The sequence below is a fragment of the Physella acuta genome, unplaced genomic scaffold (assembly GCF_028476545.2).
Source record: "Physella acuta isolate Inbredline_101_S28 unplaced genomic scaffold, ASM2847654v3 ptg001299l, whole genome shotgun sequence".
NCBI classification, from domain to species: domain Eukaryota; kingdom Metazoa; phylum Mollusca; class Gastropoda; family Physidae; genus Physella; species Physella acuta.
The window spans coordinates 12,133-30,511 of record NW_026732814.1 but is presented as its reverse complement, the minus strand read 5'-3'; the positions used below and the strand labels follow the sequence as shown (position 1 = coordinate 30,511).

Here is an 18,379-nt window from a genome sequence, read left to right as displayed (position 1 = left end):
CTGGAACTAAAACAAAAAAAAACACGAATCTATTGTTAGCCTTTTAACGGTTCTTTTTTTTTTACATTTTGTTATCTTGCTTTCTCTTAACACACATTTTATTCTCCATCTACACCCCCCCCCCCCCCCAGCCACCACTACCCCCACCCCCCGTAGAAAAAGGTGATGAGGAAATAAGGTTTGACTGTTGTCTATGCCAATCACCCCCGCGTCCTGACAGGTTACCCCTCGCTTATCGCGGCCCCCGATCTGCTTTTAGTTGGAGCGGCACACAGACGCCAGCCCGTGCCTCTCTACCTATTGTACCTATTGGAGCTCCTGGGTGAGGGGGGGGGAGACCAGGGTGTGAGGGTGGGGCGAGGACAGCACTGACAAAACTCAAGATAGACGGACGAGATAAGTAAGAAATATAGGGAGATGGAGAGAATCGGATAATTATCTGTGTGAATTACTGGACTGTGCGGAATGTGTGTGTGTATGTGTGTGTATGTGTGTGTGTGTGTTTCTGATGCGTACGTGTAGCTCGTGTTGAGCACGACGAGTATGGTCCATACATGTTATATAAATATATGGGGACTAACAATATATTTGTAAATAACAAAACACATTTGTAGAGCTGAAATCTAAAACACAAATAAACAAAGAAGTGTAGGCTAGATTAACAAAAGAAATACCACACTTCTCTTTATGTTGGACAATAACAAGCAAGGGTAACATTTCTACTGAAACAATTATTTTACTATGAACGGACTAGAGAGGGGACCCCAACACATTTCCCAAGCGTGCACAACATTCATTTGTTAAAAAACTATTAGAGGTAGAGCCCCAAATATGCTTTATACAACATTCATTTGTTAAGAAACTTTTATACAACATTCATTTGTTAAGAAACTATCAGAGGTAGAGCCCAAAAATGCTTTATACAACATTCATTTGTTAAGAAACTTTTATACAACATTCATTTGTTAAGAAACTATCAGAGGTAGAGATCCAAAAATCATTTATACAACGTTACGTTCATTTTTTAAGAAATATCGCAGGCAGGGCACCTTAATTTCGCCACCTCTCACCCACCCCACAGTGCATAACATTCATTTGTTAAGAAACTATCATAGGGATAGCCCCGACAATATCTATAAATCATTCATTTGTTAAGAAACTGCCAGAGTGAGCCCCCCCCCCCCCCCCCCAGTAGGTGTGTGAGGTGTTGATTTAACTGCGGCATCTGGCGAGATGAGGGTCACGTGACGTGTGCTGGTGACGTTCAGGAAACGTTACTTTGACAAGTTTAATCCGCTTCCCTCCCTTGACAATAATTAATGGCGATCTTACCAGCATGGCTGAATTTATTTTCTATTTACAGGTCGGTCTGGCATGTAGTGAATGGGGGTCGGGGGGATATGGGGTCGGGGGGATATGGGGTCCGGGGGATATGGGGTCGGGGGGATATGGGGTCGGGGTGAAACGGGGTCTGTATGATATGAGGGTAGGGCGGCACAAGCATAGAGATTGTGTTCATTTGGGGGGGGGGGGGGAGGGGATGTAGACATAAGGGTGTGTGGTGAGAAGGAGATCATGTAAAGGGAAAAAACTTTAGTATAGAAAAATATAGTTTCATTATCGAACAAGCCATGAAGGCCACATAAAATTGGCCATTTTTCAGTATCCATCAAGCCATGAAGGCCACATACTATTGGCCATCTTTCAGTATCCACCAAGCCATCCACATACCATTGGCCATCTTTCAGTATCCACCAAGCCATGAAGGCCACATACTATTAGCCATCTTTCACTATCCACCAAGCCATCCACATACCATTGGCCATCTTTCAGTATCCACCAAGCCATGAAGGCCACATACTATTGGCCATCTTTCATTATCCACCAAGCCATCCACATACCATTGGCCAACTTTCAGTATCCACCAAGCCATGAAGGCCACATACCATTAGCCATCTTTCAGTATCCACCAAACCATCCACATACCATTGGCCATCTTTCAGTATCCACCAAGCCAACGAAGGCCACATACCATTGGCCATCTTTCATTATCCACCAAGCCATAAAGGCCACATAAAATTGGCCATCTTTCATTATCCACCAAGCCATGAAGGCCACATAACATTGGCCATCTTTCATTATCCACCAAGCCATCCACATACCATTGGCCATCTTTCAGTATCCACTAAGCCATACACAATACAATTCTATCTACTCCTTTCTCCAAGAAATCCTAACTAAGCTGTACCTCTTGCTGCGGTTGTCGTTGCTGATTCCCTTGCCTCCTACGCCCATCTCCCCCCTCCCCCACCCGCTCTGTGAGTTAATTAACCACGATCTAACCTAATATACATTCCTAACACGAACCTTAGCACGCGTTGTCTGGTGTATTTTGGTATAGAGAGTGTGGGGGGCGTGTGAATCAATTATTAATGATATTGTTGTATTAACATTTCATGATCTAACTCATTTGTTAAGGGCACACACACATACAAATACACACAACGTATCCTCTGAGATCCGCCCGTGTCTCCCACTATAAACACATGATTGATAATCGAGGCAGGATTTAAAATCTCGGCTCGCTGGTTGGAAAAAAAAATTTAAATAATTATTTATAGAAACCGCTGTCATTATCATTGTGGTGTCGAAAAGCGTTGGACAAATGGAGCACTACAGAGTAACCTTACTTGCATCAGTAGCTCTGGCAAGAAAGAAACAACCGTGGGAAGAGTATTTTTAGTATTGTGTAAAAGTGTAATTTGTGTTCAATAGAAAAGAGCAGTATGTAGATGCATGCATGATAATCAAGCCTACTTGTCAACTTGTAACATACATATAACATTACATTCCGTGATTTTAGAGCACCGCAGCTAGAAAATACTTTTTCACATACACTTAAGATGCTTATTAAGGGAAATGTTGCTGATATTACTATATTTATCAGTAAAATTGCAATTGAAATGACTCAAACAATAACATGACTGGACTAAATAGTTTCCTGGAAAATTGTGTCCAGAGCGTCTCCATCACTATTTCTATTTATTGTGTTACATCGTGGGAGTACAAGGGACCACATCTCGTTGAAATGGGCTTGGAATTAAGGCTTTGTACCGGGGACCACGTCTCACTCAAGTGGGCTTGGAATTAAGGCTTTGGGCCGGGGACCACATCTCCCTCAAGTTGGCTTGGAACTAAGACTTTGTACCGGGGACCACATATCCCTGAAGTGGGCTTGGAACTAAGGCTTTGTACCGGGGACCACATATCCCTGAAGTGGGCTTGGAACTAAGGCTTTGTACCGGGGACCACATATCCCTCAAGTGGGCTTGAAACTGAGGCTTGTGTGAGCTGCAAGACGTCTAATAAAGTCCAGGATTTATGAGAGCGGGCTGTAGACTAGCGAACCCACTTGTCACTGGACTTGATGTATGGCTGCAGACGTTCCTCCTTCTCTAGAACTCTGCCAGGGAAGTAGCAGGAATTTTTAGCTTCCACCCCTCCCCCCACCCGCTTTTCTCTCCACACACCCCAATCCACACCCCTCTTACATACTTCGTTTCCATTCTGTTTCATTTTGAGCGAGAAAATCTTTCGCTTATCACTACATCGGTGACTGTTCTTGTTTTTTTTTTACCTTGTGTTCGCATGGCACTATGGGTAAACCGTGAGCACATTTTTGTGTTTGTTTGTTTGCCTTAGTGAGGGATGATTAATAAAGTATACAGCAACAATAACAAACTATTTATTTTAATGTGTGTGAGGTCAAACAGTTAATTACTTTATAATTTTAATGTGATTTTAAACGTCTTTGGGGAAAATTTTGCAGCGTTGTAATCCTACAAGATCAAGCTGAAGGCGTTCTGTGGGTAAATGAGTCGTTGAGATAAAGGTAATTGTGTAGGTAAATGGATTGTGTTTGTAACTGTGATTGTGGGTGGGGGGGGGGAAATGGATTTTGTTTGTACATGTGATTGTGTGGGTAAATGGATTTTGTTTGTAAATGTTATTGTGGGGGGGGGGTGTGTTTTTTTTGTAACTGTGATTGTATGGGTAAATGGATTTTGTTTGTAACTGTCATTGTGGGGGTAAATGGATTTTGTTTTTAAATGTGATTGTGGGGTAAGTGGATTGTGTTTTTAACTGTGATTGTGGGGGGGGGGGGTAAATGGGTTTTTAAATGTGATTGTGGGGGTGAAAACTTCACATGAGACGAGGCACAGTTATTCTAATCACGTGACAACGGACGCAGTTCTGCAACAACATGGCAGTGTTAAGCTAGTCACGTGGCCAACAACAAAGCACCATGGGTAGCAACATCTACCATCCGGCAACAGCTGGAAACAGGATACCAAAACTAGAAGGCGATAGGGGGTGGAAACACAAAGTGGTTTGAAGGGTGTAGGGGAGGGGGTGCTAGAACAAGAGACGGCTTTGATATAAGCATTTACATAAAGAAACAGCGCACGCATTAAATCATATGAAGAAACACTGCACGGATTGAATGACATTGAGAAACAGTGCACGCATTTAAACACATAAAGAAAGAACGCGCTCTTTGAATAATACGAGGAAACGGACACGTATTAAATGACATGGGGAATTGTCGACATGTTACGTCAGCAGTACCAAGGATGATACCAGCCAAGTGGTGACTTAGGACCCCAGCCAAGTGGTGACTTAGGACCCCAGCCAAGTGGTGACTTAGGACCCCAGCCAAGTGGTGACTTAGGACCCCAGCCAAGTGGTGACTTAGGACCCCAGCCAAGTGGTGACTTAGGACCCCAGCCAAGTGGTGACTTAGGACCCCAGCCAAGTGGTGACTTAGGACCCCAGCCAAGTGGTGACTTAGGACCCCAGCCAAGTGGTGACTTAGGACCCCAGCCAAGTGGTGACTTAGGACCCCAGCCAAGTGGTGACTTAGGACCCCAGCCAAGTGGTGACTTAGGACCCCAGCCAAGTGGTGACTTAGGACCCCAGCCAAGTGGTGACTTAGGACCCCAGCCAAGTGGTGACTTAGGACCCCAGCCAAGTGGTGACTTAGGACCCCAGCCAAGTGGTGACTTAGGACCCCAGCCAAGTGGTGACTTAGGACCCCAGCCAAGTGGTGACTTAGGACCCCAGACAAGTGGTGACTTAGGACCCCAGCCAAGTGGTGACTTAGGACCCCAGCCAAGTGGTGACTTAGGACCCCAGCCAAGTGGTGACTTAGGACCCCAGCCAAGTGGTGACTTAGGACCCCAGCCAAGTGGTGACTTAGGACCCCAGACAAGTGGTGACTTAGGACCCCAGGCAAGTGGTGACTTAGGACCCCAGCCAAGTGGTGACTTAGGACCCCAGCCAAGTGGTGACTTAGGACCCCAGACAAGTGGTGACTTAGGACCCCAGCCAAGTGGTGACTTAGGACCCCAGCCAAGTGGTGACTTAGGACCCCAGCCAAGTGGTGACTTAGGACCCCAACCAAGTGGTGACTTAGGACAGCCAAGTGGTGACTTAGGACCCCAGCCAAGTGGTGACTTAGGACCCCAGCCAAGTGGTGACTTAGGACCCCAGCCAAGTGGTGACTTAGGACCCCAACCAAGTGGTGACTTAGGACCCCAGCCAAGTGGGCAAGGATCCTAGATGAACTTAAGATTCAGATTGCCACGTCCCATGTACCTCAACTATAAACTTCGTTAAATTCATTAATATCCCCTATTTATTTTTTGAAAGCATAAGAGCAATAATCTATAGTATACTGTAACTTGCATTCTGTCGCCTATGCCATATAAATGTTTCAAATTAATTTCAAAGAATTAATTTGAGAAAATTTTCAAAAATTCCTTCAGCGACCTAAACCTTTCTGCAAGCAGCCATAAGAACAGTCAAAACTCTACTGGTTGACCGTGTTTCACGCATGACCGTTTTATAAATAAAATTAAAAAAACGTATCTCCTGATGCCCCTCCCTCTCATCCCCACACATGTTTGAACATGCTGTGATAGAGGCATCACAAGGGACCCACGGGGCGCCAATCCTAGGGGGGGGCGCCGAACTTATTGAGATCATTCTACAGACACCAGGGAGGATCAAGGGAGCGGAAAGACTCTTTTCACGGCAGCCGGCAGGGGGCGTCTCGGTTTGTTCTCCCCGTTCTCCCAGCCCTCTGTCTTTTGTCCACCCACGGGCTTACCTTCACAGGAAAAACACGAGCTCTTATCCCTGCTTAGCTGAAGGGCACTTGACGGATGTTTTTAATGGTCTATGAGAGTGATCGTCTGGTTGTGTTTCCACATTTTAAACTCAAGTTTTGACACATTGCGTGGCTATCTTTTAGGTCTTGGTGTAAAGTTGATCATTTTCTTGATGTTTTGAAAATATTTCATTAAAATATTAAGTGAAAAATAATTAATACGCTTGATGATTTAATCAAGTAGTCATAATTATGAATGACGGCTTACGAAAAGGAAATCAGTTTATCTGTTTCAGTTAAAAAATTTAAGGACTTAGCTAACTGTCAACACAAGAGATCGAGACATAAAAATTAGAAATCTTCCTTTAACGTTTGTTCTAGCAAGCGAAGATTAAATACCATGGTAATTAAATACTAAGCCAAACGACTGATCATTGTGTAAGCACTTCTAGATAAGCCCTTACACAAATGTAGGCGAGGGTAAGAAACCTCTCTGTCAGAGGAAATAGCAAGCGTGAAATACAAGTCTAATGCATGGAGATTCAATTCATTTAAAACAAGGTGGTCCGTGACTTGGTTTGGACTTTGAAAACTATTCGACGACATAATTCAGTATAGAGAATATTTAATTTAGATAGCCGTGCAAGTACACGGCGAGCATACAAGCAATATAAGCGTACAACTGTTTAAGCACAGTTATACAAGCATAACGAGTTTACAGCCATACAATCACACAACTATATAAGCACAGTTATACAAGCGTACACCTTAACGAGTATACAGCCATACAATCACACAGCTATATAAGCACGACCAAACTCACGCTCAGCTATAAAAGCACACTGACAAACAGAAAGCGATAAACCCCAGTAGCCCACAGACATAAAAACACAAGACATCAAACCTAACAGCCATAAATCAGTTATGTAGGGATTAGGTGGGACTCATCAAACCTAACAGCCATACATCAGTTATGTAGGGATTAAGTGGGACTCATCAACAGCCATACATCAGTTATGTAGGGATTAAGTGGGACTCATCAACAGCCATACATCAGTTATGTAGGGATAAGGTGGGACTCATCAAACCTAACAGCCATACATCAGCTATGTAGGGATTAGGTGGGACTCATCAAAACCTAACAGCCATACATCAGCTATGTAGGGATAAGGTGGGACTCATCAAACCTAACAGCCATACATCAGTTATGTAAGGATTAGGTGGGACTCATCAAACCTAACAGCCATACATCAGTTATGTAGGGATAAGGTGGGACTCATCAAAACCTAACAGCCATACATCAGTTATGTAGGGATAAGGTGGGACTCATCAAACCTAACAGCCATACATCAGCTATGTAGGGATTAGGTGGGACTCATCAAACCTAACAGCCATACATCAGTGATGTAGGGATTAAGTGGGACTCATCAAAACCTAACAGCCATACATCAGTGATGTAGGGATAAGGTGGGACTCATCAAACCTAACAGCCATACATCAGTTATGTGGGACTCATCAAACCTAACAGCCATACATCAGTTATGTAGGGATTAGGTGGGACTCATCAAACCTAACAGCCATACATCAGTTATGTAGGGATTAGGTGGGACTCATCAAACCTAACAGCCATACATCAGTGATGTAGGGATTAGGTGGGACTCATCAAACCTAACAGCCATACATCAGTGATGTAGGGATTAGGTGGGACTCATCAAACCTAACAGCCATACATCAGTTATGTAGGGATTAGGTGGGACTCATCAAACCTAACAGCCATACATCAGTTATGTGGGACTCATCAAACCTAACAGCCATACATCAGTTATGTAGGGATTAGGTGGGACTCATCAAACCTAACAGCCATACATCAGTGATGTAGGGATTAGGTGGGACTCATCAAACCTAACAGCCATACATCAGTTATGTGGGACTCATCAAACCTAACAGCCATACATCAGTGATGTAGGGATTAGGTGGGACTCATCAAACCTAACAGCCATACATCAGTTATGTAGGGATTAGGTGGGACTCATCAAACCTAACAGCCATACATCAGTTATGTAGGGATTAGGTGGGACTCATCGAACCTAACAGCCATACATCAGTTATGTAGGGATTAGGTGGGACACATCAAACCTAACAGCCATACATCAGTTATGTAGGGATTAGGTGGGACTCATCAAACCTAACAGCCATACATCAGTTATGTGGGGATTAGGTGGGACACATCAAACCTAACAGCCATACATCAGTTATGTGGGGATTAGGTGGGACACATCAAACCTAACAGCCATACATCAGTTATGTAGGGATTAGGTAGGACTCATCAAACCTAACAGCCATACATCAGTTATGTAAGGATTAAGTGGGACTCATCAAACCTAACAGCCATACATCAGTTATGTAAGGATTAAGTGGGACTCATCAAACCTAACAGCCATACATCAGTTATGTAGGGATTAGGTAGGACTCATCAAACCTAACAGCCATACATCAGTTATGTAAGGATTAAGTGGGACTCATCAAACCTAACAGCCATACATCAGTTATGTAAGGATTAAGTGGGACTCATCAAACCTAACAGCCATACATCAGCTATGTAGGGATTAAGTGGGACTCATCAAACCTAACAGCCATACATCAGTTATGTAGGGATTAGGTGGGACTCATCAAACCTAACAGCCATACATCAGTTATGTAGGGATTAAGTGGGACACATCAAACCTAACAGCCATACATCAGTTATGTAGGGATTAGGTAGGACTCATCAAACCTAACAGCCATACATCAGTTATGTAGGGATTAAGTGGGACTCATCAAACCTAACAGCCATACATCAGTTATGTAGGGATTAAGTGGGACTCATCAAACCTAACAGCCATACATCAGTTATGTAAGGATTAAGTGGGACTCATCAAACCTAACAGCCATACATCAGCTATGTAGGGATTAAGTGGGACTCATCAAACCTAACAGCCATACATCAGTTATGTAGGGATTGGGTGGGACTCATCAAACCTAACAGCCATACATCAGTTATGTAGGGATTAAGTGGGACTCATCAAACCTAACAGCCATACATCAGTTATGTGGGACTCATCAAACCTAACAGCCATACATCAGTTATGTAGGGATTAGGTGGGACTCATCAAACCTAACAGCCAAACATCAGTTATGTAGGGATTAGGTGGGACTCATCAAACCTAACAGCCATACATCAGTTATGTAGGGATTAAGTGGGACTCATCAAACCTAACAGCCATACATCAGTTATGTAGGGATTAGGTGGGACTCATCAAACCTAACAGCCATACATCAGTTATGTAGGGATTAAGTGGGACTCAATCGGTTCTGGAATGTCCCCAACCATTCTATGACGACATTTTTAAGAGGTCAGCCGGCCATAAGCTTAATTAGCGCTGTCAACAAATCAATACATAATTACTCAATGCTTGCCTGACCAGTCTCTTTAGTTCAGGGGTCTCCAAACTTTTCAGTCCAAGGGCCGCATTAACTATAAAATTTCAGTTCGAGGGCCAGTTTCTTCCAGTGTGTCTTTGATTTTTCTGGGCAAAATTCCTCAGCCATCACCAACAAACGTTTTTTTCCGTGGACAAAAAGATCTCCGCGGGCCGGAAGAGAGGACCTCGCGGGCCGCACCCGGCCCGCGGGCCGTAGTTTGGAGACCCCTGCTTTAGTTTATGTCGCATTGAGATGCACAAATGCCAATTCACATTGTACACGTTATATCTATAGTCAAAAAATATATACATGTATATAAAACAAAACACACATGTATGTACATTATTTATGTGTATAGATGCTCTCTCTCTCTCTCTCTCTCTCTCTATATATATATATATATATATATATATATATATATATATATATATATATATATATATATATATATATATATATATATATATATATATACGCATAGGCTTTTGAGAAGGATGATTAAACTTTACCCTATCCCTAATAATTATAACTGGAATTCGTACCTTACGATTTTGTTAATTGAATCTATTATGATTTACCCTCCCCGAACGCATTTACAATACTATGCCAGTGCTACACAAAAAAATGTACAACTCTAAACTTGTGAATCTAATTATAAATCTCATGCTAATGACAGAAAGAACATCGGTCACAACAATAATGCTAAAAACATCAACCTTTTAAAAATACGATAAACATTTTAATCAACCAATCGCCTGTATAAAAAACATCTAACAAGTTTAAACAGTAAATAGTTTGTTGTACCTTGGCCATACAATGGTACCAGCATGTTACATTTTTTCACTTTCTTCAGTGTGAGTACCCATTAGCTGGACCTGATGGCTTACGTATCAGTGCGTGTTGGTGTTTGTACGCCGTCTGTTCGATCAGCCAGGCTTGCCACGGCTATCACGTGACCTGGAACAGTCGACCATTCTGTCCGGGGGGCACAGGGGCCCTCCGTTGTTTTCTCTGGTGATCGCAGAACGTGCCTAGATGCCAGTCGTGTGACACAAGTAGACTGGCTGAACGAAATTGTCGGGGAGGACATGACACAAGTAGGCTGGCTGAAAGAAATGGTCGGATAGGACAATGTCCTCGGCCGACAAAGAGTTGGTGTTGGGCCTAATACTAGTTTATAGTAAAAGTATATGTCTAATATTAGTGAAAGTCTTTAAGTATACGTCTAATATAAGCCTATAGGACCATGTCCTAGCCCGACCACGTTAAGACCGTTGGGTAAACTTCATCAAACAACCAAGTACGTCTTACAATCTAAACAATCAGGTTTTTCTCTTAGTGGTCCACATGGAATCTTCCCTTTTTATTCCAAACATGGGCACTTTTCTTCTCTACAGACTCGAGAGGTGTTGGAGTCAGGACAGAGTCAAGAAACGCTCCTGAATAAAGCGGGACGGATTCAATTTTTTTTTTAAAAATACGATGTACATAATATACGCCATACAAAACATTTATAACCAACTTCATTTACAGCATATTCATCATAATAATATACATTCGATACATACATATACAAGTGTACATTTTTGAGTCCGCTTAAATAAGGCCTTGGGTTCACCCTCCCCTTTTATGATGTAGATAGCACTTCTCCGTGATATGCGTGCTATGTTGATACATTGTATTATATATATATATATATATATATATATATATATATATATATATATATATATATATATATATATATACGAGCACGTATGTGTTTGTGTGTGTCCTTGTGTGTTGTTTACAAACATGGATGTTATGTTGCCCTAAATGGAACTCAGCCAATATAAGGAAACATATTTTCTCATCGGGAATTCCCACAGCGAGATAGATTTGTCCTGGACAATATCACTGTGGGATGACCCGTCTAGACTAGCGTCTTCAAGACACGTCTCGTGCACCGCGATCGTTAGAGACAGCCGCCTTGGATAGAACTGAATCACTGTCTGGTGTCTTATCAAACTAAACACGGAATCCCTCCCTAAATTCAGTTCATTTGTGTCGATAGTTAAAATTAAACGACTCTTAACATGTGTACCTATTTGGTCGGGGAAAAGAAATATGGTATTTTCAGGCCTATACATAACCCCCCCCCCCCCCCATCCAATTTTTTAAGTTTTAAAATAGAATTAGGATACACTCGCACTAAATTGACGACATCCTGCGTATAAGATGACCACTGACTTGAAATTCCTGGCTATAATAGTTGTATATAATAAGCGTCACGGGGCGGGAGTGGATTGTGTGTGTGTGTGTGTGAGGGGGGGGGGGTGACACCCATTTGATAAAAAGTAAACTAACTTTCAAAACAATGTTTAATCACGTAATTTTTTTTTAAGTAGTGGGGGAGAGGGGTGACATCAAACCAAAAGTGAACAATTGTTGGAGAGGGATGGGGTAACATACCTGACATAGTCGAGATACAGGATTTTGATAAATAATGCTTTTCTATAATAGGGTCTGGTGTCAGTGTCAAGCTAGTTATTAGAAGGTTCACTTTTTAGCTGTACCTTTAACTTGTGTGTGTATTGATCCGAAAATATCAAGATAGGTCAAATCCAAACTTAATATTCTTGCAATAACTCATCCAAGGATATATGTAATAAAATTTCTGTAATAAGGAATGTAAGACTTTGACTTTCTGTAATAAGGAATGTAAGACTTTGGCTTTCTGTAATAAGGAATGTAAGACTTTGGCTTTCTGTAATAAGGAATGTAAGACTTTGGCTTTTTGTAATAGGGAATGTAAGACTTTGGCTTTCTGTAATATGGAATGTAAGACTTTGGCTTTCTGTAATAGGGAATGTAAGACTTTAGCTTTCTGTAATAGGGAATGTAAGACTTTGGCTTTCTGTTATAAGGAATGTAAGACTTTGGCTTTCTGTAATAAGGAATGTAAGACTTTGGCTTTCTGTAATAAGGAATGTAAGACTTTAGCTTTCTGTAATAAGGAATGTAAGATTTTGGCTTTCTGTAATAAGGAATGTAAGACTTTTGAATGCTGAATCAAGCAACTATCATGCCGCTAGCTTCATACCTAAACAAATTATATCAACCCTCAAAAAAATAGAAACGTTATGTTTCATTATTTCTCTATTTTTCTCCGAGTGGTAAATTTATTTTATGGCTACAACACGTCTAACGACACAACACACGTGTTTTATTTTCAACACAGTTGGATGTGTTGTGCACAGTGCGAATATAAATGATGAGCTAATGGATAATTGACTGATGTAATCGCTGGTGTATTTTGTCCCCCAGAACTTCTATCGGCATCTACCGACACAGTTTGGATGCCGTCAATTTGTTAACAGGTCCTTGTCCCCCCGTCAAGCGGCCCGTACCGCCGCAACTTCATTCAGTCAAGATCGCTCTTGATGGTCTATACAACTTGAGCCCAAGTGAGCTAGCTCAACAGGTATAATATACCTGTTCTAGCTCAAATTGGCTCCGGGGATTTCATCGTCAGCGATGTGGGTTCGGCGTAACTGCCGTTCGTATGCTACAATAGCCGGTTATATACCTGATCTCAAAGCCCCTTTCCGCGGTCCATTATCCTTGTTCATCCAACGTAGCAGGCGATTAGCGAAATGTACTCTTCTTATTTCTATTCATGTTTTAAAAAAACAGACCGATCTTTTGGGTTAAATACGGCAGAAATAGGCACGCTGTAGAGGGGGACATTGACAAAAGAAGCACGTAAACGGCTTATTGGGTTAGTCCCGGGTTTGTCAAGGGAAAAGGTAAATGTTTAAATACTTTATGCTTAGGACTATATACTTTCTACATAGGTCTAAATACTTTCTACATAGGTCTAAAGACTTTCTACATAGGTCTAAAGACTTTCTGCTTAGGACTATATACTTTCTGCTTTGGTCTGAAGACTTTCTGCTTAGGTCTGAAGACTTTCTACATAGGTCTAAAGACTTTCTACATAGGTCTAAAGACTTTCTGCTTAGGTCTAAAGAGTTTCTACATAGGTCTAAATACTTTCTACATAGGTCTAAAGACTTTCTGCTTAGGTCTAAATACTTTCTGCTTAGGACTAAATACTTTCTGCTTAGGACTAAATACTTTCTGCTTAGGACTAAATACTTTCTGCTTAGGACTAAATACTTTCTGCTTAGGACTAAATACTTTCTACTTAGGTCTAAATACTTTCTGCTTAAGACTAAATACTTTCTGCTTAGGACTAAATACTTTCTGCTTAGGACTAAATACTTTCTGCTTAGGACTAAATACTTTCTACTTAGGTCTAAATACTTTCTGCTTAGGTCTGAAGACTTTCTTCTTAGGTCTAAAAAAAATATTCTACTTAGGTCTAAATACTTTCTGCGTAGGTCTAAAAGAAATTCTGCTTAGGTCTGGAGACTTTCTACATACGTCTAAATACTTTCTGCTTATGTCTAAAAAAAATCTGCTTAGGTCTAAAATCTGCTTATCTGTGTAAAAAGAATTCTGTTTATGTCTTTCTTTAGTAAGTTGGTAGACAAAATTTTGAGCTCACTAGTGTACCCTGTATAGCAAAGCAGCACGAGCTAATGTGTATGTCGGTGCAGGTATTTTAAAGTCAACGGTGGAAATTAGATCTTACCAATGTGTCCTTAAGCTAACACGGACGACTGAACGCATTAAAATATAGCATTAATGTTTGGGCGATTAAACAAACTACATATATATTAATATCTTTCAATGTTTAAGACACTAAAATATAAGACTTTGAAATTAGAGACGCTTAAATCTAACATAAGACCGGCACACTATCAGGCTATTATAAGATGACGTGTCGGCGACGTATAAAAAGACGTTTGTCTGGACGTGTGTAGTGACGTTTGTCTGACGTGTGTAGTGACGTTTGTCTGGACGTGTGTAGTGACGTTTGTCTGGACGTGTGTTACTAATCGTGTGTAGTGACGTTTGTCCTTGCGGTTGATCTCTAATTTAGGTCGATATGTTTTTCTTACTTGCAGTTTTCTGGTCAGAGCGCGCTTGTTTTAATCATTTTATATTATTTGACATTTTATTTTATGATATAAAAAACTCACACTCATTATAAAATATTTATTGAATTTTTAACTGACGTTTCGCATATTAAACTGAACATTAAGTTTGAAACATTTTAATAAATCTAGCTAGGTTAGCTAGCCTTGTACACAGTTTTATAAACTTGTTTTTAAATTAATTTTTGCTTAATTAAATTGTTAGTCATTGATTTATGAGCTAATAAAACTTACTTCATTTTTATGTTGTATTTTATTATTGTCAACCATAATCGCTCACTACAGTAGGCCCGCAGAATATGTTTCAAGAGGGGAAAAAAATTACTTACCATAGCTAGAAGTGACCCACACCATTAAGACTTGGCTCAACAGGTAAATCCTCTGTGTCCAGCAAACCTCCATTGTAGCTCCCCTTAGGTCAACACCTACTGGTCAGCACTCAACGATCCTGTGCTCACCTACACCTGGGTTCCAGACAACTCAGGTGGTCAGCCATCCGTGAAGCAGACACCATCCTGGTCTGGCGTATAACGCAGAAATAATCATCCAGGCACTAATTAATTATAAAGTCGTAAGACGACCACGCCAATGAACGTTTTCATCTACCTTACTCAGCTCATTGATGAAATAAACTACACCACGCTTGATCACACACACGCACCGATGTTTACCCCGTCGGGTCGAGAGGTAAACAGAAACATAAACCTCAAATATTTATAAATAAATAGATCACTGGTCCGTATACGAATCACAACAGCAACCCTTTCCTCCGCCTTCAGGTGAAAGACACGGACACTTCCCCTTTTTTTCTCAAACAAAAACACTCACTGCGGTAATCGCTGGCCTGTTTACATCCACTCACGCTCAAGTAATGCGCCCTAGCCTCGCGACCTCCCCGCAACTACAAACTTTTAACGCCAGCCCCCGTCTACCTTCTTCGCGGTGTATTTTTTTTCAACCCCCACTCACAGAAGAGCGACGCCGCGACGGTTGGACCGCCGTCCGCCGTCGTCGCTAGCGAGCGGGGAGATCACTCGGGGGTAGGGGCCGGTGACTCGTGGCGCTAGCAAAAAAAAATTTTAAGGTTCTTTTTTCAACGCACCATTTCCCCCTCCCCATTTTTTTCATTATGAATAGCGTACTTGAATCCACCTTGTTTCATTTGTGTGTCTGGGTGTCGCCTGGAAAATTGTCTTCATCCGTCACGGTGTGGTTCCACACGTTAACCAGACGGCTGAAGGAGCGGCCCGTACAATCCCGACAACTACTGGCGTTTGCCACCGGTAAGGGAACAACAACACTTGGGCTAAGGGGGAAATTGGCCAGATAAATTTTAAGTAATTCAAATCAACTAGCAAGAGATTTATGGGAACTTATGCAACAATAAAAAAAAAAGTTACAGAATAACGAACTATTATTTTAGAAAATAAAAACTAATGAAATGCACGAGAGGGTAAAAAGTTACGAAGGGATCGTGTTACTGACATAAAGATACACAAAGAAAAGATCCACAAAGAAAAGATCCACAGAGATGAAGCTATTAAGATATAAAGGTAGGCCTACTTAGAGATATTTACAAAGAAAAAAGTTATAGGAAAAGATCTAGAGAGAAAATGCTGTAAAGCAGAAATTTACTGATATATGAAATTAAAAAGAGCAAAATGTACTAAAAGAAAAAGTCACAGCAAGAGAAAATAAACCGGGAGTGATCTCCCCTAAACTTTCTCGAATATTCTTATATAAAACAACAGGGGATGGGAACTCGGGATATAGTTATGATTTTTAATCAATTTTAAATACATAAACTTTTTAAAATAAAATAGAATCTCATAGAAAAAAGTATTGCACACCAAGCGAACGCCGAATAAAGATGTTCATAATGGTGCGCAATATTATTAGTACTTTATAAATTTAGATGCGTTTTTGAGAAATCGGAAATAGCGTAAATTAGTACTTCCCGTCAACGGAAATTACTCAAAATTTAACAGAAGGTAGAGAATTAGATCGTGTACTTACATGTGAAATTTCATTTATCTATCTGAAATAGTACTCAAGTTATAGGCTTTTGAAAAATTCAAAGTAGGAAAATTACCACTTCCGGTTATCGGAAATCGCTTAAAAGTTGATACGGATCTACGATTTTGATAAAATACTTATATATGAAATTTCATCAACCTAGCTGTAACGGTACTCAAGTTATCGTGTTTACACACGGACACACAGACAGACAGACAGACAGACACACAGACAGACACACAGACATACGGACAAGATTGCAAAATTATGTTTTTCCGTATCAGTGAGGTGTAAAACGTCGAGATTTGTAAAAATCTCGATTTTTTTTTTTTTTGCACGATTACAATACTTTCTCTATACTACGTATATACGAGAAAGTAAAAAGTTACAGAAAAAAAAAGTTACTGAGGGTAAATGTTACATAGAGAAATTTATAATCTAGAAAGAGGGCTCAATTGTATTAGCACAACTAATGCAGAAATTATGCAATCCTCCATGCCAAATAGATCGAATGTCTGGAAGCTTTGGCGTCTGCTCAACCTGTGATGGCAGTGGTCTCTAGATCTGCAAGGTCAAGTCTGGCAGACCAGCATCAAACGTGAGTACTGTACGTAAATACTGTACTTATGCAGATTTGGCAGTTTAAAGTGATATTAATGAGTTCTCAATTATTTATGTTTGATTTTTACAATTCCTAGATTCTAATAAACCGGGAGTGATCTCCCCTAAACTTTCTCGAATATTCTTATATAAAATAACAGGGGATGGGAACTCGGGCTATAGACATGATTTTTAATCCATTTTAAATACTTAAAGTTTTAAAAATAGAATAAAATCTCGTAGACAAATTAATTGCACACCAAGTGAACGCCCAATAAAAAAGCGCATAATAGTGCGCAATATTATTAGTACTTTTAAAATTTACATTAGTTTTTTGAGAAATCGGAAGTAGCGTAAATTACTACTTCCAGTCAACGGAAATTACTCAAAATTTACCAGAAGGTAGAGAATTAGATCTTTTACTTACATGTGAAATTTCATTTATCTATCTGAAATAGTACTCAAGTTATAGGCTTTTGAAAAATTCAAAGTAGGAAAAGTACCACTTCCGGTTATCGGAAATCGCTCAAAAGTTGATACGGATCTACGATTTTGATATAATACTTATATATGAAATTTCATTAACCTAGCTGTAACGGTACTCAAGTTATCGTGTTTACACACGGACACACAGACAGACACACACACACACACACACACAGACATACGGACAAGATTGCAAAATTATGTTTTTCCGTATCAGTGAGGTGTAAAACGTCGAGATTTGTAAAAATCTCGATTTTTTTTTTTTGCACGATTACAATACTTTCTCTATAGGCCTACTACGTATATACGAGAAAGTAAAAAGGACAAAATAAAACGAATATACGCACCTTTATAACAAGCGTTTAAAGACACTAAGAATGTATTAATTAAAGGTTAATTTTCTTTTGTTTTAGAACCTAAATTTTTACACCCAAATTTTATGTATGTTTTGCTTAGGACTATACCATCTGTACAGTGGCGTAGGCAGGGGGGGGGGGGGGGTTAGGGGGGTCATAACCCCTCCCCCATATACCCCTTGGTATATATATAAAGTCTGAGGGGGGTGCAAATCGAAAGTTTGAGGGGGGGGATGCAAATC

At 40.6% G+C, this 18,379-nt stretch overlaps 1 protein-coding gene across 1 annotated transcript in view; it reads right to left on the bottom strand.

Moving 5' to 3' along the window:
- LOC131958200 (uncharacterized) overlaps positions 1 to 15,627 on the bottom strand; it is a 38,550-nt gene extending 22,923 nt beyond the window's left edge. Inside the window, exon 1 of the mRNA XM_059323078.1 lies at positions 15,009 to 15,627. Coding sequence (XP_059179061.1) covers positions 15,009 to 15,081 — 73 coding nt within the window. The 5' untranslated portion in view covers positions 15,082 to 15,627. The remainder of the gene's footprint in view (positions 1 to 15,008) is intronic.
- Between the last annotated feature and the right edge of the window lie 2,752 nt (positions 15,628 to 18,379).